The sequence below is a fragment of the Pleurodeles waltl genome, chromosome 6 (assembly GCF_031143425.1).
Source record: "Pleurodeles waltl isolate 20211129_DDA chromosome 6, aPleWal1.hap1.20221129, whole genome shotgun sequence".
In the NCBI taxonomy this organism is placed as follows: domain Eukaryota; kingdom Metazoa; phylum Chordata; class Amphibia; order Caudata; family Salamandridae; genus Pleurodeles; species Pleurodeles waltl.
In genome coordinates, this window is record NC_090445.1 from 2,442,675 (window position 1) to 2,467,412 (window position 24,738).

The window sequence follows — 24,738 nt, forward strand, 5'->3', positions numbered from 1 at the left end:
GGCCGCTGGCGCTGATGCTTCTCATTACATGGCTGCTGGCACTGATGCTGCTCGTTACGTGGCTGCTGGCACAAATGCTGCTCATTACATGGCTGCTGGCACAGATGCTCATTACATGGCTGCTGGCACTGATGCTGCTCATTACATGGCTGCTGGTACTGCTGCTGCTCATTACATGGCCGCTGGCGCTGATGCTGCTCATTACATGGCTGCTGGCACTGATGCTGCTCATGACATGGCTGCTGGTACAGATGCTGCTCATTACATGGCTGCTGCTGCTGCTCATTACATGGCCGCTGGCGCTGATGCTGCTCATGACATGGCTGCTGGCACTGATGCTGCTCATGACATGGCTGCTGGCACAGATGCTGCTCGTTACATGGCTGCTGGCGCTGCTCATTACATGGCCGCTGGCACTGATGCTGCTCATTACATGGCTGCTGGTACTGCTGCTGCTCATTACATGGCCGCTGGCGCTGATGCTGCTCATGACATGGCTGCTGGCGCTGATGCTGCTCATGACGTGGCTGCTGGCACAGATGCTGCTCATTACATGGCTGCTGGCGCTGATGCTGCTCGTTACATGGCTGCTGGCACAGATGCTGCTCATTACATGGCTGTTGGCGCTGATGCTGCTCATTAGATGCTGCAGGCACTGATGCTGCTCATTAGATGCTGCTGGCACAGATGCTGCTCATGACATGGCTACTGGCGCTGATGCTGCACTTTACATGGCTGCTGGCACAGATGCTGCTCATTAGATGGCCGCTGGCGCTGATGCTGCTCATTACATGACTGATGGCACTGATGCTGCTTGTTACGTGGCTGCTGGTATGGATGCTGCTCATTTCATCAGTCATGCATTTTTCTTTGTAGGAGGAAGACCAGCTCGGTAGAAAGTCGCCCCTCCTGGGTTGATGACACACGTATTGATGCTGATGACATCGTGGAGAAGATCGTCCAGAGTCAAGATTTCACTGATGTCGGCGACAATGAAGGTATGTGGAGGCGACAGGTAGGGGTTAAGGGTCAGCAAGGTGGGAGTCTTTTGGGCCTGGAGGTGGGGATGAGGGCAGTGGTACTCCTTGTCTTCCTCAGTGGAAGTGAGACATTCCCCAGAAGCACTTTACTGCAGAGCGAGACAGCAGAGAAGCTCTTTACTGCAGAGCGAGACAGCAGAGAAGCTCTTTACGGCAGAGTGAGACAGCAGAGAAGCTCTTTACTGCAGAGTGAGAGACAGCAGAGAAGCTCTTTACTGCAGAGTGAGAGACAGCAGAGAAGCTCTTTACTGCAGGGTGAGACTGCAGAGACGCTCTTTACTGCAGGGCGAGACAGCAGAGAAGCTCTTTACTGCAGGGCGAGATAGCAGAGAAGCTCTTTACTGCAGGGTGAGACAGCAGAGAAGCTCTTTACTGCAGAGCGAGACAGCAGAGAAGCTCTTTACTGCAGATTGAGAGACAGCAGAGAAGCTCTTTACTGCAGAGCGAGACAGCAGAGAAGCTCTTTACTGCAGGGTGAGACAGCAGAGAAGCTCTTTACTGCAGGGCGAGACAGCAGAGAAGCTCTTTACTGCAGGGCGAGACAGCAGAGAAGCTCTTTACTGTAGGGTGAGACAGCAGAGAAGCTCTTTACTGGAGAGTGAGAGACAGCAGAGAAGCACTTTACTGCAGAGCAAGACAGCAGAGAAACTCTTTACTGCAGAGCGAGACAGCAGAGAAACTCTTTACTGCCGAGCGAGACAGCAGAGAAGCTCTTTTCTGCAGAGTGAGAGACAGCAGAGAAGCTCTTTACTGCAGAGCGAGACAGCAGAGAAGCTCTTTACTGCAGAGTGAGACAGCAGAGAAGCTCTTTACTGCAGAGTGAGACAGCAGAGAAGCTCTTTACTGCAGGGCGAGACAGCAGAGAAGCTCTTTACTGCAGGATGAGAGACAGCAGAGAAGCTCTTTATTGCAGAGCGAGACAGCAGAGAAGCTCTTTATTGCAGAGCGAGACAGCAGAGAAGCTCTTCATTGCAGAGCGAGACAGCAGAGAAGCTCTTTACTGCAGAGCGAGACAGCAGAGAAGCTCTTTACTGCAGAGCGAGACAGCAGAGAAGCTCTTTACTGCCGAGCGAGACAGCAGAGAAGCTCTTTTCTGCAGAGTGAGAGACAGCAGAGAAGCTCTTTACTGCAGAGCGAGACAGCAGAGAAGCTCTTTACTGCAGAGTGAGACAGCAGAGAAGCTCTTTACTGCAGGGCGAGACAGCAGAGAAGCTCTTTACTGCAGGATGAGAGACAGCAGAGAAGCTCTTTATTGCAGAGCGAGACAGCAGAGAAGCTCTTTACTGCAGAGCGAGACAGCAGAGAAGCTCTTTACTACAGAGCGAGACAGCAGAGAAGCTCTTTACTGCAGAGCGAGACAGCAGAGAAGCTCTTTACTGCAGAGTGAGAGACAGCAGAGAAGCTCTTTACTGCAGAGCGAGACAGCAGAGAAGCTTTTACTGCAGAGCGAGACAGCAGAGAAGCTCTTTACTGCAGAGTGAGAGACAGCAGAGAAGCTCTTTACTGCCGAGCGAGACAGCAGAGAAGCTCTTTTCTGCAGAGTGAGAGACAGCAGAGAAGCTCTTTACTGCAGAGCGAGACAGCAGAGAAGCTCTTTACTGCAGAGTGAGACAGCAGAGAAGCTCTTTACTGCAGAGTGAGACAGCAGAGAAGCTCTTTACTGCAGGGCGAGACAGCAGAGAAGCTCTTTACTGCAGGATGAGAGACAGCAGAGAAGCTCTTTATTGCAGAGCGAGACAGCAGAGAAGCTCTTTATTGCAGAGCGAGACAGCAGAGAAGCTCTTTATTGCAGAGCGAGACAGCAGAGAAGCTCTTTACTGCAGAGCGAGACAGCAGAGAAGCTCTTTACTGCAGAGCGAGACAGCAGAGAAGCTCTTTACTGCCGAGCGAGACAGCAGAGAAGCTCTTTTCTGCAGAGTGAGAGACAGCAGAGAAGCTCTTTACTGCAGAGCGAGACAGCAGAGAAGCTCTTTACTGCAGAGTGAGACAGCAGAGAAGCTCTTTACTGCAGGGCGAGACAGCAGAGAAGCTCTTTACTGCAGGATGAGAGACAGCAGAGAAGCTCTTTACTGCAGAGCGAGACAGCAGAGAAGCTCTTTACTGCAGAGTGAGACAGCAGAGAAGCTCTTTATTGCAGAGCGAGACAGCAGAGAAGCTCTTTACTGCAGGATGAGAGACAGCAGAGAAGCTCTTTATTGCAGAGCGAGACAGCAGAGAAGCTCTTTACTGCAGAGCGAGACAGCAGAGAAGCTCTTTACTACAGAGGGAGACAGCAGAGAAGCTCTTTACTGCAGAGCGAGACAGCAGAGAAGCTTTTACTGCAGAGCGAGACAGCAGAGAAGCTCTTTACTGCAGACTGAGATACAGCAGAGAAGCTCTTTACTGCAGAGCGAGACAGCAGAGAAGCTCTTTACTGCAGAGCGAGACAGCAGAGAAGCTCTTTACTGCAGGGTGAGACAGCAGAGAAGTGTGTCATTGCAGTCAAACTGCATCCACCACAGTGTGGTCAGAGCGCTGAGTGCAGTGCTTTACCTGAGCGCTACGTGCAGTGCTTTACCTGAGCGCTACGTGCAGTGCAGTGCTTTACTTGAGCGCTACGTACATTGTTTTACCTGAGCGCTAAGTGCAGTGTTTTACCTGAGCTCTACCTGCATTGCTTTACCTGAGCGCTACGTGCATTGCTTTATCTGAGCGCTACGTGCAGTGCTTTACCTGAGCGCTACGTGCATTGCTTTACCTGAGCTCTACGTGCATTGCTTTACCTGAGCGCTACGTGCATTGCTTTACCTGAGCTACGTGCAGTGCTTTACCTGAGTGACGTGCAGTGCTTTACCTGAGCTCTACGTGCAGTGCTTTACCTGAGCTCTACGTGCAGTGCTTTACGTGAGCACTACGTGCGGTGCTTTACCTGAGCTCTACGTGCATTGCTTTACCTGAGCGCTACGTGCATTGCTTTACCTGAGCTCTACGTGCAGTGCTTTACCTGAGTGCTAAGTGCAGTGCTTTACCTGAGCGCTAAGTGCAGTGCTTTACCTGAGCTCTACGTACATTGCTTTACCTGAGCGCTACGTGCAGTGCTTTACCTGAGCGCTACGTGCAGTGCTTTACCTGAGCGCTACGTGCAGTGCTTTACCTGAGCGCTACGTGCATTGCTTTACCTGAACGCTACGTGCAGTACTTTACCTGAGCTCTATGTGCAGTGCAGTGCTTTACCTGAGCGCTACGTGCAGTGCAGTGCTGTGCTTTACCTGAGTGCTACGTGCAGTGATTTACCTGAGCACTACGTGCAGTGCAGTGCTTTACCTGAGCGCTACGTGCAGTGCTTTACCTGAGTGCTATGTGCAGTGCTTTACCTGAGAGCTACGTGCAGTGCATTGCTTTACCTAAGCGCTACGTGCTGTGAAGTGCTTTACCTGAGCACTATGTGCAGTGCAGTGCTTTACCTGACCTGAGCGCTACGTGCAGTGCAGTGCTTTACCTGAGCGCTACTTGCAGTGCTTTACCTGAGCGCTACGTGCAGTGCTTTATTTGAGAGCTAGGTTCAGTGCTTTACAAGAGCGCTGGGTGCATTGCTTTCAGAGTGCTAGGTGCATTGCTTTCAGAGCGCTAGGTGCAGTGCTTTATGAGATTGCTAGGTGCTTTGCTTTATTAGATCACTAGATGTCTTGTTATGAGATCACTATGTGCTTTCTTTTATGAGAGCGATTGTTGCACCGCATTATGAAAGCGCTAGGTACAGTGCTTTATCAGAGCGCTAGGTGCATTTCTTTATTAAAGCGCTTGGTGTAGTGCTTTGAGTGCGTTTGGGCCACAGTGCTATTGCCATGCTTTATGAGAATACTAGGCATAGTGCTTTACCAGTGTGCAATACTTGATAAGAGCACTAGGTGCAATGTTTCATGAGAGCGCTAAGTGCAGTGCTTCATGAAAGCTATAGGTGCAGTGCTTCTTGAAAGCGCTAGGTGCAGTGCTTCCTGAAAGCGCTAGGTGCAGTGCTTCATGTTTGCGCTAGTTACAGTGCTTCATGTTTGCGCTAGTTGCAGTGCTTCATGAGAGCGCTAGTTGCAGTGCTTCATGAGAGCGCTAGGTGCAGTGCTTCACGAGATCGCTAGGTGCAGTGCTTTACAAGAGGACTAAGTGCAATGGTTTACGGGAGCGCTAGGTGCAGTTGTTTATGACTCTGTAGATGTAGTGCTTTACAAGAGCCCTAGATGCAGTGCTTTACGAGAGAGCTAGATGCAGTGCTTTAGGGGAGCACTACGTGCACTGGTTTATGGAACCGCAAGGTGCAGTTGTTCATGCGAGCACTTGGTGCAGTGCTTTATGACGACGCTTGGTGCAGTGCTTTGAGAGCGCTAGGGTCAGTGGTTTATGGGAGCGCTAGGTGCAGCACTTTGAGAGCTCTGCATGCAGTGCTTTACGAGAGCGCTAGGCACAGTGCTTTAAGGTGATGCTTGGTGCAGTGCCTTGAGAGCGCTAGGCGCAGTGGTTTATGCCAGCGCTAGGCGCAGTGCTTTATGGCGACGCTAGGTCTAGTGCATTATGAGAGCGCTAGGTGCAGTGCTTTATGAGAGTTCTAGGTGCAGTGGTTTTCGAGAGCGCTTGATGCAGTGGTTTACGAGAGCGCTAGTCGTAGTGGTTTATGAGAGCACTAGGTGCAGAGGTTTATGAGAGCGCTTGGTGCAGTGCTTTATGAGAGCGCTAGGCGCAGTGGTTTATGAGAGTGCTAGGTGCAGTGCTGTACGAGAGCGCTAGGTGCAGTGCTTTATGACGACACTTGGTGCAGTGCTTTACAAGAGCACTAGGCACAGTGCATTATGGCGACACTTGGTGCAGTGCTTTGAGTGCGCCAGTTGCAGTGGTTTATGCCAGCGCCAGGCGCAGTGCTTCATGGTCTCGCTAGGTGCAGTGCTTTATGAGAGCACTTGGTGCAGTGCTTTATGAGAGCGCTAGGTGCAGTGGTTTATGAGAGCGCTTGATTCAGTGCTTTACGAGAGCGCTAGGTGCAGTGGTTTATGAGAGCTCTAGGTGCAGTGGTTTATTAGAGCGCTTGGTGCAGTGGTTTATTAGAGCGCTTGGTGCAGTGCTTTATGAGAGCGCTAGGTGCAGTGGTTTATGAGAGCGCGTGATGCAGTGCTTTACGAGAGCGCTAGGTGCAGTGGTTTACGAGAGCGCTAGGTGCAGTGGTTTATGAGAGCGTTTGGTGCAATGCTTTATGAGAGCACTAGGCGCAATGGTTTATGAGAGCGCTTGGTGCAATGCTTTACGAGAGTGCTAGGTGCAGTGGTTTATGAGAGCGCTAGGTGCAGTGGTTTATGAGAGCGCTTGATGCAGTGCTTTACGAGGGCGCTAGGTGCAGTGGTTTATGAGAGCTCTAGGTGCAGTGGTTTATGAGAGCACTTGGTACAGTGCTTTAGTAGAGTGCCAGGTGCAGTGGTTTATGAGAGTGCTAGGTGCAGTGCTTTACGAGAGCGCTAGGTGCAGTGCTTTATGACGACACTTGGTGCAGTGCTTTACAAGAGCACTAGGCGCAGTGCATTATGGCGACACTTGGTGCAGTGCTTTGAGTGCTCCAGGTGCAGTGGTTTATGCCAGCGCCAGGCGCAGTGCTTCATGGTCTCGCTAGGTGCAGTGCTTTATGAGAGCACTTGGTGCAGGGCTTTATGAGAGCGCTAGGTGCAGTGGTTTATGAGAGCGCTTGATTCAGTGCTTTACGAGAGCGCTAGGTGCAGTGGTTTATGAGAGCTCTAGGTGCAGTGGTTTATTAGAGCGCTTGGTGCAGTGCTTTATGAGAGCGCTAGGTGCAGTGGTTTATGAGAGCGCTTGATGCAGTGCTTTACGAGAGCGATAGGTGCAGTGGTTTATGAGAGCTCTAGGCGCAGTGGTTTATGAGAGCGCTTGGTGCAATGCTTTATGAGAGCACTAGGCGCAATGGTTTATGAGAGCGCTTGGTGCAAGGCTTTACGAGAGTGCTAGGTGCAGTGGTTTATGAGAGCGCTAGGTGCCGTGGTTTATGAGAGCGCTTGATGCAGTGCTTCATGTTTGCGCTAGTTACAGTGCTTCATGAGAGCGCTAGTTGCAGTGCTTCATGAGAGCGCTAGGTGCAGTGCTTCACGAGATCGCTAGGTGCAGTGCTTTACAAGAGGACTAAGTGCAATGGTTTACGGGAGCGCTAGGTGCAGTTGTTTATGACTCTGTAGATGTAGTGCTTTACAAGAGCCCTAGATGCAGTGCTTTACGAGAGAGCTAGATGCAGTGCTTTAGGGGAGCACTACGTGCACTGGTTTATGGAACCTCAAGGTGCAGTTGTTCATGCGAGCACTTGGTGCAGTGCTTTATGACGACGCTTGGTGCAGTGCTTTGAGAGCGCTAGGGTCAGTGGTTTATGGGAGTGCTAGGTGCAGCACTTTGAGAGCTCTGCATGCAGTGCTTTACGAGAGCGCTAGGCACAGTGCTTTAAGGTGATGCTTGGTGCAGTGCCTTGAGAGCGCTAGGCGCAGTGGTTTATGCCAGCGCTAGGCGCAGTGCTTTATGGCGACGCTAGGTCCAGTGCATTATGAGAGCGCTAGGTGCAGTGCTTTATGAGAGCTCTAGGTGCAGTGGTTTTCGAGAGCGCTTGATGCAGTGGTTTACGAGAGCGCTAGTCGTAGTGGTTTATGAGAGCACTAGGTGCAGTGGTTTATGAGAGCGCTTGGTGCAGTGCTTTATGAGAGCGCTAGGCGCAGTGGTTTATGAGAGTGCTAGGTGCAGTGCTGTACGAGAGCGCTAGGTGCAGTGCTTTATGACGACACTTGGTGCAGTGCTTTACAAGAGCACTAGGCACAGTGCATTATGGCAACACTTGGTGCAGTGCTATGAGTGCGCCAGTTGCAGTGGTTTATGCCAGCGCCAGGTGCAGTGCTTCATGGTCTCGCTAGGTGCAGTGCTTTATGAGAGCACTTGGTGCAGTGCTTTATGAGAGCGCTAGGTGCAGTGGTTTATGAGAGCTCTAGGTGCAGTGGTTTATGAGAGCGCTTGGTGCAGTGCTTTAGTAGAGTGCCGGGTGCAGTGGTTTATGAGAGTGCTAGGTGTAGTGCTTTACGAGAGCGCTAGGTGCAGTGCTTGATGACGACACTTGGTGCAGTGCTTTACAAGAGCACTAGGTGCAGTGCATTATGGCGACACTTGGTGCAGTGCTTTGAGTGTGCTAGGTGGAGTGGTTTATGCCAGCGCCAGGCGCAGTGCTTCATGGTCTCGCTAGGTGCAGTTCTTTATGAGAGCACTTGGTGCAGTGCTTTATGAGAGCGCTAGGTGCAGTGGTTTATGAGCGCTTGATGCAGTGCTTTACGAGAGCGCTAGGTTCAGTGGTTTATGAGAGCTCTAGGTGCAGTGGTTTGTTAGAGCGCTTGGTGCAGTGCTTTATGAGAGCGCTAGGTGCAGTGATTTATGAGAGCGCTTGATGCAGTGCTTTACGAGAGCGCTAGGTGCAGTGGTTTATGAGAGCTCTAGGTGCAGTGGTTTATGAGAGCGCTTGGTGCAATGCTTTATGAGAGCACTAGGCGTAGTGGTTTATGAGAGTGCTTGGTGCAATGCTTTACGAGAGTGCTAGGTGCAGGGGTTTATGAGAGCGCTAGGTGCAGTGGTTTATGAGAGCGCTTGATGCAGTGCTTTACGAGAGCGCTAGGTGCAGTGGTTTATGAGAGCTCTAGGTGCAGTGGTTTATGAGAGCACTTGGTACAGTGCTTTAGTAGAGTGCCAGGTGCAGTGGTTTATGAGAGTGCTAGGTGCAGTGCTTTACGAGAGCGCTAGGTGCAGTGCTTTACGAGAGCGCTAGGTGCAGTGCTTTATGACGACACTTGGTGCAGTGCTTTACAAGAGCACTAGGCGCAGTGCATTATGGCGACACTTGGTGCAGTGCTTTGAGTGCGCCAGGTGCAGTGGTTTATGCCAGCGCCAGGCGCAGTGCTTCATGGTCTCGCTAGGTGCAGTGCTTTATGAGAGCACTTGGTGCAGTGCTTTATGAGAGCGCTAGGTGCAGTGGTTTATGAGAGCGCTTGATTCAGTGCTTTACGAGAGCGCTAGGTGCAGTGGTTTATGAGAGCTCTAGGTGCAGTGGTTTACTAGAGCGCTTGGTGCAGTGCTTTATGAGAGCGCTAGGTGCAGTGGTTTATGAGAGCGCTTGATGCAGTGCTTTACGAGAGCGATAGGTGCAGTGGTTTATGAGAGCTCTAGGTGCAGTGGTTTATGAGAGCGCTTGGTGCAATGCTTTATGAGAGCACTAGGCGCAATGGTTTATGAGAGCGCTTGGTGCAATGCTTTACGAGAGTGCTAGGTGCAGTGGTTTATGAGAGCGCTAGGTGCCGTGGTTTATGAGAGCGCTTGATGCAGTGCTTTACGAGGGCGCTAGGTGCAGTGGTTTATGAGAGCTCTAGGTGCAGTGGTTTATGAGAGCGCATGGTGCAGTGCTTTAGTAGAGTGCCGGGTGCAGTGGTTTATGAGAGTGCTAGGTGCAGTGCTTTACGAGAGCGCTAGGTGCAGTGCTTGATGACGACACTTGGTGCAGTGCTTTACAAGAGCACTAGGTGCAGTGCATTATGGCGACACTTGGTGCAGTGCTTTGAGTGTGCTAGGTGGAGTGGTTTATGCCAGCGCCAGGCGCAGTGCTTCATGGTCTCGCTAGGTGCAGTGCTTTATGAGAGCACTTGGTGCAGTGCTTTATGAGAGCGCTAGGTGCAGTGGTTTATGAGTGCTTGATGCAGTGCTTTACGAGAGCGCTAGGTTCAGTGGTTTATGAGAGCTCTAGGTGCAGTGGTTTGTTAGAGCGCTTGGTGCAGTGCTTTATGAGAGCGCTAGGTGCAGTGATTTATGAGAGCGCTTGATGCTGTGCTTTACGAGAGCGCTAGGTGCAGTGGTTTATGAGAGCTCTAGGTGCAGTGGTTTATGAGAGCGCTTGGTGCAGTGCTTTATGAGAGCGCTAGGTGCAGTCGTTTATGAGAGCGCTTGATGCAGTGCTTTACGAGAGCGCTAGGTGCAGTGGTTTATGAGAGCTCTAGGTGCAGTGGTTTATGAGAGCGCTTGGTGCAATGTTTTATGAGAGCACTAGGCGCGGTGGTTTATGAGAGCGCTTGGTGCAATGCTTTACGAGAGTGCTAGGTGCAGTGGTTTATGAGAGCGCTTGGTGCAGTGCTTTAAGAGAGCGCTAGGCACAGTGGTTTATGAGAGCGCTTGGTGCAATGCTTTACGAGAGTGCTAGGTGCAGTGGTTTATGAGAGCGCTAGGTGCAGTGCTTTATGACGCTTGGTGCAGTGCTTAACGAGAGCGCTAGGTGCAGTGCTTTATGACGACGCTTGGTGCAGGGCTTCGCAAGAGCACTAGGTGCAGTGCATTATGGCAACGCTTGGTGCAGTGCTTTGGGAGCTCTAGGTGCAGTGGTTTATGTAAGCGCTAGGCACAGTGCTCTTTGAGTCAGCCAGCTGCTGTGTGGTCCAAGAGCAGCAGGCACCGCAGTGAAACACTGGCGGCCACAGTGAGGTCTGATAGTGCCAGGCACTGCCCTGTCCGAGAGGGCCTGAGGTAGCACCTTCTGAGAGTCTGGCACTGTGTAGTTCCGCTGCCATCTACAGCTCATTGTGACATGCAGAGTATAAAGCAGTTTGTTTCTCTCCTGCACTCAGTTCTCTCTTTTCTTTTGCAGACAGTAACTTGCGCCTGTTTGTGAGCAGGGACGGGACCACCACACTAAGCGGGACTCAGCTGGCAAACAGGTAACACAATCAAAGCAGTGTGGATCTTGGTAAAGGAGGGAGCTGAGGCACTGAGAGAGGGGACCAGGTAAGGTAGAGAGCTCACAATGAGTGAGTACAGATGCACCAGGGAAATCAAGAAAGTGAAGTGGGAGGTGTAGGAGATTACCCTCTTTCTTGGATGGTTACCACCATTTTCTGCCTGTTGTCAGTGTGTTTGACTGTGTTCACTGGGATCCTGCTAACAAGGACCTCAGTGATTGTGCTCTGTCCCTTTAAACTTGGTTGCTTGGACCACAAATACCCCATATTTGGCATACTGGTGCCCCCTTATAAGTCCCTAGTATATGATACTTAGGTACCCATGGTATTGGGGCACCCATGGGCTGCAGCATGTATTATGCCACCCACGGGGAGCCCATGTAAAGTGTGTTTGCAGGCCTGCCGTTGCAGCCAGCGTGAAAGGGTGCATGCACCTTTTCACTACAGGTCACTGCACCAGGCAAGTCACCCCTATGGCATGCTCTCCTAGCGCGGGGTGCAGGTACCCTCAGCAGAGGTGCCCCCACAAACTCCAGCTCCATTGTCACTAGGTGCAGAGCCTCATGAGTGCGCTAGGTGGTAGAGCTTCATGAGAGCACTAGGTGCAGAACTTCATGAGTGCTAGGTGCAGAGCCTCATGAAAGCGCTAGGTGCAGAGTGGTAGGTGCAGCGCTTCATGAGAGCACTTGGTGCAGTGGTTCATGAGAGCACTAGGTGCAGAGTGGTAGGTGCAGTGCTTCATGAGAGCTGTAGCTGCAGTGCTTAACTTCATGAAAGGGCTAGGTGCAGTGCCTCATGCAGACCTTCATGAGAGCGCTAAGTGCAGCGCTTCATGAGAGCACTTGGTGCAGTGGTTCATGAGAGCGCTAGGTGCAGTTCCTCATGAGAGTGCTAGGTGCAGACATTCATGAGAGCGCTAGGTGCAGTGCTTCATGAGCGCTAGATGCTGTGCTTGAGAGTGCTAGGTACAGTGCTTGATGAGAGCACCAGGTACAGTGCTTCATGAGAGCGCTAGGTGCAGAGCTTCATGAGAGCGCTAGGTGCAGAGTGGTAGGTGCAGTGCTTCATGAGAGCTGTAGCTGCAGTGCTTAACTTCATGAAAGGGCTAGGTGCAGTGCCTCATGCAGACCTTCATGAGAGCGCTAAGTGCAGCGCTTCATGAGAGCACTTGGTGCAGTGGTTCATGAGAGCGCTAGGTGCAGTTCCTCATGAGAGTGCTAGGTGCAGACATTCATGAGAGCGCTAGATGCAGTGCTTCATGAGCGCTAGATGCTGTGCTTGAGAGTGCTAGGTACAGTGCTTGATGAGAGCACCAGGTACAGTGCTTCATGAGAGCGCTAGGTGCAGTGCTCCATGAGAGTGCTAGGTGCAGAGTCTCATGAGAGCGCTAGGTGCAGTGCCTCTTGAGAGCGCTAGGTGCAGATCTTCATGAGACCGCTAAGTGCAGTGCTTCATGAGAGCTCTAGATGCAGAGCTCTAGGTGCACTGCTTCATGAGAGAGCTAGGTGCAGACCTTTAAGAGAGCACTAGGTGCAGTCCTTTACAAGAGCGCTGGGTCCAGTGATTCATGAGAGCTATAGGTGCAGAGCCTCATGGGAGCGCGAGGTGCAGAGCTTCATGTGAGAGTTAGATGCGGAGCTTCATGTGAGCGCTAGGTGCAGGGCTTCATGGGAGCGCTAGGTGCAGCTTCATGAGAGCGCTTGGTGCAGAGTGGTAGGTGCAGTGCTTCATGAGAGCTGTAGCTGCAGTGCTTCATTTCATGAGAGCTCTAGGTGAAGAGCGGTAGGTGCAGGGCTTTACGAGAGCGCTGGGTACAGTGATTCATGAAAGCTATAGGTGCAGAGCCTCATGGGAGCACGAGGTGCAGAGCTTCACAAGAGCACTAGGTGCAGTGCTTCATGAGAGCGGGAGCTGCAGTGCTTCACGAGAGTGCTAGGTGCAGTGCTTGAGAGTGCTAGGTAGCAGTAGTTGAGAGTGGTAGGTGCAGTGCTCCATGAGAGTGCTAGGTGTAGAGTCTCATGGGAGCGCTAGGTGCAGAACCTCATGAGTGCTAGGTGCAGTGCCTAATGAGAGCGTTAGGTGCAGAATCTCATGAGCGCTAGGCGCAGAGCCTCATGAGTGCTAGGTGCAGAGCATCATGAGCGCTAGGTGCAGAGCCTCATAAGCGCTAGGTGCAGAGCCTCATGAGCACTAGGTGCAGTGCCTCATAAGAGCGCTAGGTGCAGAGCCTCATGAGCGCTAGGTGCAGAGCCTCATGAGCGCTAGGTGCAGAGCCTCATGAGAGCGCTAGGTGCAGAGCCTCATGAGAGCGCTAGGTGCAAAGCCTCATGAACGCCATGAGCGTGCTAGGTGCAGAGCCTCATGAGCGTGCTAGGTGCAGAGCCTCATGAGCGCTAGGTGCAGAGCCTCATGAGCGCTAGGTGCAGAGCCTCATGAGCACGCTAGGTGCAGAGCCTCATGAGCGCGCTAGGTGCAGAGTCTCATGAAAGCGCTAGGTGCTGAGCCTCATGAGAGCGCTAGGTGCAGAGCATCTGGGGTTCGCTAGTTGCAGTGCCTTTTGAGAGCGCTAGGTGCAGAGTCTCATGAGCGCGCTAGGTGCAGAGCCTCATGAGCGCGCTAGGTGCAGAGCCTCATGAGCGCGCTAGGTGCAGAGCCTCATGAGAGCGCTAGGTGCAGAGCATCATGAGAGAGCTAGGTGCAGAGCCTCAGAGCACTAGTTGCAGGGCTTCGTGAGAATGTTAGGTGCAGTGCTTCATGAGAGCGCGAGGTGCAGGGCTTCCAAAGAGCGCTAGGTGCAGAGCCCCATGAGAGTGCTAGCTACATTGCTTGGTGAGAGCACTAGGTACAGAACTTAATGAGAGCGTTAGGTACAGCTTCATAAGAGCGCTTGGTGCAGAGTGGTAGGTGCAGTGCTTCATGAGAGCTGTAGCTGCAGTGCTTCACTTCATGAGAGCGCTAGGTGCAGTGCTTCATGAGAGCTCTAGGTGAAGAGCGGTAGGTACAGGGCTTTACGAGAGCGCTAGGTCCAGTGATTAATGACAGCACTGGGTGCTCCTTTCGGCTACACCAGTTGTGAAGGCCTTGTAAGGTTCGTCCCCACTTCACTTCCTCAGGCCTGGGAGGATGGGGGTTCGTCACAGACCCTCACACTCCAGCCTAAAGCCAGTGTGGGTTTCCTCAGAGCACTCTTGCTTCATGAGAACACTAGCTGCAGCTTCATGAGTGCAGTAGGTGCGGAGCCTCATGAGTGCGGTAGGTGCAGTGCCTCATGAGAGCGCTAGGTGCAGTGCCTCATGAGAGTGCTAGGTGCAGTGCCTCATGAGAGTGCTAGGTGCAGTGCCTCAAGAGCGCGAGGGGCAGTGCCTCATGAGAGCGCTAGGTGCAGTGCCTCATGAGAGCGCTAGGTGCAATGCTTCATGAGAGTGCGGGATGCAGGGCTTCATGAGAGCACGAGGTGCAGGGCTTTATGAGAGTGCTAGATGCAGCTTCGTGAGAGCAATAGGTACAGTGCCTCAGAGCTCGAGGTGCAGTGCTTTACGAGAGCACTACATCCAGTGATTCATGAGAGCGCTAGGTGCAGACTTTCATGAGAGCGCTAGCTGCAGAGCCTCATGAGAGTGCTAGGTGCAGGGCCCCATGAGAGCACTAGGTGCAGTGCCTCATGAGAGCGCTAGGTGCAGTGCCTCATGAGAGCGCTAGGAGCAGTGCTTCATGAGAGCGCAAGGTGCAGGGCTTCATGAGAGCGCGAGGTGCAGTGCCTCATGAGAGCGCTAGGAGCAGTGCTTCATGAGAGCGCAAGGTGCAGGGCTTCATGAGAGCGCGAGGTGCAGTGCTTCGTGAGAGCGCTAGGTGCAAGACCTCATAAGAGCACAAGGTGCAAGGCCTCAGAGCGCTAGGTGCAGGGCTTCATGAGAGAGTTAGGTGCAGGGCTTCATGAGAGCGCGAGGTGCAGGGCCCCATGAGAGCGCTAGGAGCAGTGCTTCATGAAAGCGCTAGTTGCAGAGCCTCATGAGATTGCGAGGTGCAGGGCTTCGTGAGAGCGCGAGGTGCGGGGCTTCATGAGAGCGCGAGGTGCAGAGCTTCATGAGAGCCGAGGTGCAGGGCTTCATGAGAGGGCGAGGTGCGGGCTTCATGAGAACGCTAGGTGTAGGCGTTCATAAGAGCACGAGGTGGAGGGCTTCATGAGAGTGTGAGGTGTAGGGCTCATAAGTGGGCGAGGTGCAGGGCTTCATGAGAGCGCGAGGTGCGGGGCTTCATGAGAGCTCGAGGTGCTGAGCTTCATTAGAGCCGAGGTGCAGGGCTTCATGAGAGGGCGAGGTGCGGGACTTCATGAGATCGCTGGGTGCAGGGCTTCATGAGAGTGGGAGCTGCAGGGCTTCATGAGAGCACTAGGTGCAGGGCTTCATGAGAGCGCGAGGCGCAAGGCTTTATGAGAGTGCTAGGCGCAGACATTCGTGAGAGCGCTAGGTGCAGTGCTTCACGAGAGCGGTAGGTGCAGTGCTTCACGAGAGCGCTAGGTGCAGTGCTTCACAAGCGCTAGGTGCAGTGCTTGAGAGTGCTAGGTAGCAGTAGTTGAGAGTGCTAGGCACAGTTATTCATGAGAGCGCTAGGTGCAGTGCTCCATGAGAGTGCTAGGTGCAGAGCCTCATGAGAGCGCTAGATGCAGAGCCTCATAAGACTGCAAGGTGTAGGGCTTCATGAGAGCGCGAGGTGCAGGACTTCATGAGTGTGCGAGGTGCGGGCTTCATGAGAGCGCTAGATGCAGAGCTTCGTGAGAACGCTAGGTGCAGAGCCTCGTGAGAGCGTGAGGTGCAGAGCCTCATGAGAGCGCTAGGTGCAGAGCCTCATAAGATTGCAAGGTGCAGGGCTTCATGAGAGCGCGAGGTGCGAGGCTTCATGAGAGCGCTAGGTACAGGGCTTCATGAGAGCACGAGGTGTGGGACTTCATGAAAGCACGAGGTGCAAGACCTCATAAGAGCACAAGGTGCAGGGCTTCATGAGAGCGTGAGGTGCAGAGGCCCGTGAGAGCGCGAGGTGCAGAGCCTCATGAGATCGCGAGGTGCAGGGCTTCATGAGAGCGCGAGGTGCAGGGCTTCATGAAAGCACGAGGTGCACAACCTCATAAGAGCACAAGGTGCAAGACCTCAGAGTGCTAGGTGCAGTGCTTCATGAGAGTGCAAGGTGCGGGGCTTCATGAGAGTGCGAGGTGCAGGGCTTCATGAGAGTGCGAGGTGCAGGGCTTCATGAGAGGGCGAGGTGCAGGGCTTCATGAGAGGGCGAGGTGCAGGGCTCATGAGAGGGCGAGGTGCAGGGCTCATGAGAGGGCGAGGTGCAGAACCTCATGAGAGCGCGAGGTGCAGGGCTTCATGAGAGCGCGAGGTGCAGGGCTTCATGAGAGCGCGCGGTGCAAGGCTTCATGAGAGGGCGAGGTGCAGGGCTTCATGAGATGGCGAGGTGCAGGGCTTCATGAGGAGGCGAGGTGCAGGGCTTCATGAGGAGGCGAGGTGCAGGGCTCATGAGAGTGGGAGGTGCAGGGCTTTGTGAGAGCGCGAGGTGCAGGGCTTCATAAGAGCGCGAGGTGCAGAGCCTCATGAGATCGCTAGGTGCAGGGCTTCATGAGAGCGTGAGGTGCAGAGCCCCATGAGAGTGCAAGGTGCAGGGCTTCATGAGAGCGCGAGGTGCAGAGCCCCATGAGAGCACGAGGTGCAGGGCTTCATGAGAGTGTTAGGTGCAGGGCTTCATGAGAGCGCGAGGTGCAGAGCCCCATTACAGCGCGAGGTGCGGGGCTTCATGAGAGCACGAGGTGCGGGGCTTCATGAGAGCACGAGGTGCAGGGCTTCATGAGACTGTTAGGTGCAAGGCTTCATGAGAGCGCGAGGTGCAGGGCTTCATGAGAGCGCGAGGTGCAGGGCTTCATGAGAGCGCGAGGTGCAGAGCCTCGTGAGAGCACGAGGTGCAGAGCCTCATGAGATCACTAGGTGCAGTGATTCGTGAGAGCACTAGGTGTGGGGCTTCATGAGAGCGCGAGGTGCAGAGCCCCATGAGAGCGCGAAGTGCGGGGCTTCATGAGAGCGCGAGGTGCAGGGCTTCATGAGAGCGCGAGGTGCAGAGCCTCATGAGATCGCTAGGTGCAGTGATTCGTGAGAGCGCTAGGTGCAGGGCTTCATGAGAGCGCGAGGTGCAGAGCCTCGTGAGAGCGCGTGGTGCAGAGCCTCGTGAGAACGCGAGGTGCAGAGCCTCGTGAGAATGCGAGGTGCAGAGCCTCGTGAGAGTACGAGGTGCAGAGCCTCATGAGATCGCTGGGTGTAGGGCTTCATGAGAGCACTAGGTGCAGGGCTTCATGAGAGCACTAGGTGCAGGGCTTCATGAGAGCACTAGGTGCAGGGCTTCATGAGAGCGCGAGGCGCAGGGCTTTATGAGAGTGCTAGGCGCAGACATTCGTGAGAGCGCTAGGTGCAGTGCTTCACGAGAGCGGTAGGTGCAGTGCTTCACGAGAGCGCTAGGTGCAGTGCTTGAGAGTGCTAGGTACAGTTCTTCATGAGAGCGCTAGGTGCAGTGCTCCATGAGAGTGCTAGGTGCAGAGCCTCATGAGAGCGCTAGGTGCAGAGCCTCATAAGACTGCAAGGTGTAGGGCTTCCTGAGAGCGCGAGGTGCAGGACTTCATGAGTGTGTGAGGTGTGGGCTTCATGAGAGCGCTAGATGCAGAGCTTTGTGAGAGCGCTAGGTGCAGAGCCTCGTGAGAGTGTGAGGTGCAGAGCCTCATGAGAGCGCTAGGTGCAGAGCCTCATAAGATTGCAAGGTGCGAGGCTTCATGAGAGCGCGAGGTGCGAGGCTTCATGAGAGCGCTAGGTACAGGGCTTCATGAGAGCGCGAGGTGTGGGACTTCATGAAAGCACGAGGTGCAAGACCTCATAAGAGCACAAGGTGCAGGGCTTCATGAGAGCGTGAGGTGCAGAGCCCCGTGAGAGCGCGAGGTGCAGAGCCTCATGAGATCGTGAGGTGCAGGGCTTCATGAGAGCACGGGGTGCAGGGCTTCATGAAAGCACGAGGTGCACGACCTCATAAGAGCACAAGGTGCAAGACCTCAGAGTGCTAGGTGCAGTGCTTCATGAGAGTGCTAGGTGCAGTGCTTCATGAGAGTGCAAGGTGCGGGGCTTCATGAGAGCGCTAGGTGCAGGGCTTCATGAGAGCACGAGGTGCAGGGCTTCATGAGAGGGCGAGGTGCAGGGCTTCATGAGAGGGCGAGGTGCAGGGCTTCATGAGAGGGCGAGGTGCAGGGCTCATGAGAGGGAGGGGTGCAGAGCCTCATGAGAGCGCGAGGTGCAGGGCTTCATGAGAGCGCGAGGTGCAGGGCTTCATGAGAGCGCGCGGTGCAAGGCTTAATGAGAGGGCGAGGTGCAGGGCTTCATGAGGAGGCGAGGTGCAGGGCTTCATGAGGAGGCGAGGTGCAGGGCTTCATGAGGAGGCGAGGTGCAAGGCTTCATGAGATGGCGAGGTGCAGGGCTTCATGAGGAGGCGAGGTGCAGGGCTTCATGAGGAGGCGAGGTGCAGGGCTTCATGAGGAGGCGAGGTGCAGGGCTTCATGAGAGCGCGAGGTGCAGGGCTTCATAAGAGCGCGAGGTGCAGGGCTTCATAAGAGTGCGAGGTGCAGAGCCTCATGAGATCGCTAGGTGCAGGGCTTCATGAGAGCGCGAGGTGCAGAGCCCCATGAGAGCATGAGGTGCAGGGCTTCATGAGAGTGTTAGGTGCAGGGCTTCATGAGAGCGCGAGGTGCAGAGCCCCATTACAGCGCGAGGTGCGGGGCTTCATGAGAGCACGAGGTGCAGGGCTTCATGAGACTGTTAGGTGCAAGGCTTCATGAGAGCGCGAGGTGCAGGGCTTCATGAGAGCGCGAAGTGCAGGGCTTCATGAGAGCGCGAGGTGCAGAGCTTCATGAGAGCGTGAGGTGCAGAGCCTCATGAGAGCGCAGGTGCAGGGCTTCGTGAGAATGTTAGGTGCAGTGGTTCGTGAGAGCACGAGGTACAGGGCTTCATGAAAGGGCGAGGTGCAGGGCTTCATGAGAGCGCGAGGTGCAGAGCCTCATGAGAGCACAAGGTGCAGGGCTTCATGAGAGTGTTAGGTGCATGGCTTCATGAGAGCGCGAGGTGCAGAGCCCCATTACAGCGCAAGGTGCGGGGCTTCAAGAGAGCGCGAGGTGCAGGGCTTCATGAGAGCATGGTGCAGAGCCTCATGAGATCGCTAGGTGCAGTGATTCGTGAGAGCGCTAGGTGCAGGGCTTCATGAGAGCGCGAGGTGCAGAGCCTCATGAGAGCGCTAGGTGCAGAGCCTCATAAGACTGCAAGGTGTAGGGCTTCCTGAGAGCGCGAGGTGCAGGACTTCATGAGTGTGTGAGGTGTGGGCTTCATGAGAGCGCTAGATGCAGAGCTTTGTGAGAGCGCTAGGTGCAGAGCCTCGTGAGAGTGTGAGGTGCAGAGCCTCATGAGAGCGCTAGGTGCAGAGCCTCATAAGATTGCAAGGTGCGAGGCTTCATGAGAGCGCGAGGTGCGAGGCTTCATGAGAGCGCTAGGTACAGGGCTTCATGAGAGCGCGAGGTGTGGGACTTCATGAAAGCACGAGGTGCAAGACCTCATAAGAGCACAAGGTGCAGGGCTTCATGAGAGCGTGAGGTGCAGAGCCCCGTGAGAGCGCGAGGTGCAGAGCCTCATGAGATCGTGAGGTGCAGGGCTTCATGAGAGCACGGGGTGCAGGGCTTCATGAAAGCACGAGGTGCACGACCTCATAAGAGCACAAGGTGCAAGACCTCAGAGTGCTAGGTGCAGTGCTTCATGAGAGTGCTAGGTGCAGTGCTTCATGAGAGTGCAAGGTGCGGGGCTTCATGAGAGCGCTAGGTGCAGGGCTTCATGAGAGCACGAGGTGCAGGGCTTCATGAGAGGGCGAGGTGCAGGGCTTCATGAGAGGGCGAGGTGCAGGGCTTCATGAGAGGGCGAGGTGCAGGGCTCATGAGAGGGAGGGGTGCAGAGCCTCATGAGAGCGCAAGGTGCAGGGCTTCATGAGAGCGCGCGGTGCAAGGCTTCATGAGAGCGCGCGGTGCAAGGCTTAATGAGAGGGCGAGGTGCAGGGCTTCATGAGGAGGCGAGGTGCAGGGCTTCATGAGGAGGCGAGGTGCAGGGCTTCATGAGGAGGCGAGGTGCAAGGCTTCATGAGATGGCGAGGTGCAGGGCTTCATGAGGAGGCGAGGTGCAGGGCTTCATGAGGAGGCGAGGTGCAGGGCTTCATGAGGAGGCGAGGTGCAGGGCTTCATGAGGAGGCGAGGTGCAGGGCTTCATGAGAGCGCGAGGTGCAGGGCTTCATAAGAGCGCGAGGTGCAGGGCTTCATAAGAGTGCGAGGTGCAGAGCCTCATGAGATCGCTAGGTGCAGGGCTTCATGAGAGCGCGAGGTGCAGAGCCCCATGAGAGCACGAGGTGCAGGGCTTCATGAGAGTGTTAGGTGCAGGGCTTCATGAGAGCGCGAGGTGCAGAGCCCCATTACAGCGCGAGGTGCGGGGCTTCATGAGAGCACGAGGTGCAGGGCTTCATGAGACTGTTAGGTGCAAGGCTTCATGAGAGCGCGAGGTGCAGGGCTTCATGAGAGCGCGAAGTGCAGGGCTTCATGAGAGCGCGAGGTGCAGAGCTTCATGAGAGCGTGAGGTGCAGACCCTCATGAGAGCGCAGGTGCAGGGCTTCGTGAGAATGTTAGGTGCAGTGGTTCGTGAGAGCACGAGGTACAGGGCTTCATGAAAGGGCGAGGTGCAGGGCTTCATGAGAGCGCGAGGTGCAGAGCCCCATGAGAGCACAAGGTGCAGGGCTTCATGAGAGTGTTAGGTGCATGGCTTCATGAGAGCGCGAGGTGCAGAGCCCCATTACAGCGCAAGGTGCGGGGCTTCAAGAGAGCGCGAGGTGCAGGGCTTCATGAGAGCATGGTGCAGAGCCTCATGAGATCGCTAGGTGCAGTGATTCGTGAGAGCGCTAGGTGCAGGGCTTCATGAGAGCGCGAGGTGCAGAGCCTCGTGAGAGCGCGAGGTGCAGAGCCTCGTGAGAACGCGAGGTGCAGAGCCTCGTGAGAGCGCGAGGTGCAGAGCCTCGTGAAAGCGCAAGGTGCAGGGCTTCATGAAAGCCTCGTGAGAGCGCGAGGTGCAGGGCTTCATGCGAGCGCGAGGAGCAGGGCTTCATGCGAGCGCGAGGTGCAGGGCTTCATGAGAGCGCGAGGTGCAGGGCTTCATGAGAGCGCGAGGTGCAGGGCTTCATGAGAGCGCGAGGTGCAGGGCTTCATGAGAGCGCGAGGTGCAGGGCTTCATGAGAGCGCAAGGTGCAGAGCTTCATGAGAGCATGACGTGCAGAGCCTCATGAGAGCGCAGGTGCAGGGCTTCGTGAGAATGTAAGATGCAGTGGTTCGTGAGAGCACGAGGTACAGGGCTTCATGAAAGGGCGAGGTGCAGGGGTTCATAAGGGCGCTAGGTGCAGGGGTTCATGAGAGGGCGAGGTGCAGGGCTTCATGAGAGGGCGAGGTGTAGGGCTTCATGAGAGGGCGAGGTGCAGAGCTTCATGAGCGTGAGGTGCAGGTCTTCATGAGAGCGCTAGGTGCATGGTTTCATGAGAGTGTTAGGTGCAGGGCTTCATGAGCGCTAGATGCAGTGCTTGAGAGTGCTAGGTAGCAGTAGTTGAGAGTGCTGGGTACAGTGCTTGATGAGAGCACTAGGTACAGTACTTCATGAGAGCGTGAGGTGCAGGGCTTCATGAGAGTGTTAGGTGCAGTGATTTGTGAGAGAATGCGAGGTGCAGGGCTTCATGAGAGCGCAAGGTGCAGAGCCCCATGAAAGCGTGAGGTGCAAGGCTTCATGAGAGCGCGAGGTGCAGGGCTTCATGAGAGTGTTAGGTGCAGTGATTCGTGAGAGCGCATGGTGCAGGGCTTCGTGAGAGGGCGGGATGCAGGGCTTCATGAGAGGGCGGGATGCAGGGCTTCATGAGAGGGCGAGGTGCGGAGCTTCATGAGAGCGCGAGGTGCAGGGCTTCATGAGAGCGGGAGCTGCAGGGCTTCATGAGAGTGTTAGGTGCAGTGATTCGTGCGATCGCTAGGTGCGGGCTTCTTGAGAGGGCGAGGTGCAGGGCTTCATGAAAGCGCAAGGTGCAGGGCTTCATGAAAGCGCAAGGTGCAGGGCTTCATGAAAGCGCAAGGTGCTGGGCTTCATGAGAGTGTTAGTTGCAGTGATTCGTGAGAGCCCGAGGTGCAGGGCTTCATGAGAGCGCGAGGTGCAGTGCTTCGTGAGAGCGGGAGCTGCAGGGCTTCATGAGAGCGCGAGGTGCAGAGCCCCGTGAGAGCGCGAGGTGCAGAGTCTCATGAGATCGCGAAGTGCAGGGCTTCATGAGAGCGTGAGCTGCAGAGCCCCGTGAGAGCGCGAGGTGCAGAGCCTCGTGAGATCACGAGGTGCAGTGCTTCACGAGAGCGCTAGGTGCAGTGCTTCACGAGCGCTAGGTGCAGTGCTTGAGAGTGCTAGGTAGCAGTAGTTGAGAGTGCTAGGTACAGTTCTTCATGAGAGCGCTAGGTGCAGTGCTCCATGAGAGTGCTAGGTGCAGAGCCTCATGAGAGCGCTAGGTGCAGAGCCTCATAAAACTGCAAGGTGTAGGGCTTCCTGAGAGCGCGAGGTGCAGGACTTCATGAGTGTGTGAGGTGCGGGCTTCATGAGAGCGCTAGATGCAGAGCTTCGTGAGAGCGCTAGGTGCAGAGCTTCGTGAGAGCGCTAGGTGCAGGGCCTCGTGAGAGCGTGAGGTGCAGAGCCTCATGAGAGCGCTAGGTGCAGAGCCTCATAAGATTGCAAGGTGCAGGGCTTCATGAGAGCGCGAGGTGCGAGGCTTCATGAGAGCGCTAGGTACAGGGCTTCATGAGAGCGCGAGGTGTGGGACTTCATGAAAGCACGAGGTGCAAGACCTCATAAGAGCACAAGGTGCAGGGCTTCATGAGAGCGTGAGGTGCAGAGCCCCGTGAGAGCGCGAGGTGCAGAGCCTCATGAGATCTCGAGGTGCAGGGCTTCATGAGAGCGCGAGGTGCAGGGCTTCATGAAAGCACGAGGTGTACGACCTCATAAGAGCACAAGGTGCAAGACCTCAGAGTGCTAGGTGCAGTGCTTCATGAGAGTGCTAGGTGCAGTGCTTCATGAGAGTGCAAGGTGCGGGGCTTCATGAGAGCGCTAGGTGCAGGGCTTCATGAGAGCGCGAGGTGCAGGGCTTCATGAGAGGGCGAGGTGCAGGGCTTCATGAGAGGGCGAGGTGCAGGGCTCATGAGAGGGCGGGGTTCAGAGCCTCATGAGAGCGCGAGGTGCAGGGCTTCATGAGAGCGTGAGGTGCAGGGCTTCATGAGAGCGCGTGGTGCAAGGCTTCATGAGAGGGCGTGGTGCAGGGCTTCATGAGGAGGCGAGGTGCAGGGCTTCATGAGGAGGCGAGGTGCAGGGCTTCATGAGGAGGCGAGGTGCAAGGCTTCATGAGATGGCGAGGTGCAGGGCTTCATGAGGAGGCGAGGGGCAGGGCTTCATGAGGAGGCGAGGTGCAGGGCTTCATGAGAGCGCGAGGTGCAGGGCTTCATAAGAGCGCGAGGTGCAGGGCTTCATAAGAGTGCGAGGTGCAGAGCCTCATGAGATCGCTAGGTGCAGGGCTTCATGAGAGCGCGAGGTGCAGAGCCCCATGAGAGTGCAAGGTGCAGGGCTTCATGAGAGCGCGAGGTGCAGAGCCCCATGAGAGCACGAGGTGCAGGGCTTCATGAGAGTGTTAGGTGCAGGGCTTCATGAGAGCGCGAGGTGCAGAGCCCCATTACAGCGCGAGGTGCGGGGCTTCATGAGAGCACGAGGTGCAGGGCTTCATGAGACTGTTAGGTGCAAGGCTTCATGAGAGCGCGAGGTGCAGGCCTTCATGAGAGCGCGAGGTGCAGGGCTTCATGAGAGCGCGAAGTGCAGGGCTTCATGAGAGCGCGAGGTGCAGAGCTTCATGAAAGCGCAGGTGCAGAGCCTCATGAGAGCGCAGGTGCAGGGCTTCGTGAGAATGTTAGGTGCAGTGGTTCGTGAGAGCACGAGGTACAGGGCTTCATGAAAGGGCGAGGTGCAGGGCTTCATGAGAGCGCGAGGTGCAGAGCCCCATGAGAGCACAACGTGCAGGGCTTCATGAGAGTGTTAGGTGCAGGGCTTCATGAGAGCGCGAGGTGCAGAGCCCCATTACAGCGTGAGGTGCGGGGCTTCATGAGAGCGCGAGGTGCAGGGCTTCATGAGAGCATGGTGCAGAGCCTCATGAGATCGCTAGGTGCAGTGATTCGTGAGAGCGCTAGGTGCAGGGCTTCATGAGAGCGCGAGGTGTAGAGCCTCATGAGAGCGCGAGGTGCAGAGCCTCGTGAGAGCGCGAGGTGCAGAGCCTCGTGAGAGCGCGAGGTGCAGAGCTTCGTGAGAGCGCGAGGTGCAGAGCCTTGTGAAAACGCGAGGTGCAGAGCCTCGTGAGAGCGCGAGGTGCAGAGCCTCGTGAAAGCGCAAGGTGCAGGGCTTCATGAAAGCCTCGTGAGAGCGCGAGGTGCAGGGCTTCATGAGAGCGCGAGGAGCAGGGCTTTATGAGAGCGCGAGGTGCAGGGCTTCATGAGAGCGCGAGGTGCAGGGCTTCATGAGAGCGCAAGGTGCAGAGCTTCATGAGAGCATGACGTGCAGAGCCTCATGAGAGCGCAGGTGCAGGGCTTCGTGAGAATGTAAGATGCAGTGGTTCGTGAGAGCACGAGGTAGAGGGCTTCATGAAAGGGCGAGGTTCAGGGGTTCATGAGGGCGCGAGGTGTAGGGGTTCATGAGAGGGTGAGGTGCAGGGCTTCATGAGAGGGCGAGTTGCAGGGCTTCATGAGAGGGCGAGGTGCAGAGCTTCATGAGAGCGTGAGGTGC

The 24,738-nt window shown here is 55.2% G+C and overlaps 1 protein-coding gene across 2 annotated transcripts in view; it reads left to right on the forward strand.

Moving 5' to 3' along the window:
• EEIG1 (estrogen-induced osteoclastogenesis regulator 1) overlaps nucleotides 1–24,738 on the forward strand; it is a 323,245-nt gene that overhangs the window by 250,185 nt on the left and 48,322 nt on the right. For both annotated transcript variants that reach the window (XM_069236930.1, XM_069236931.1), the window contains exons 9-10: nucleotides 877–998; nucleotides 10,714–10,783. In XM_069236930.1, the coding sequence (XP_069093031.1) occupies nucleotides 877–998; nucleotides 10,714–10,783 (192 nt within the window). The remainder of the gene's footprint in view (nucleotides 1–876; nucleotides 999–10,713; nucleotides 10,784–24,738) is intronic.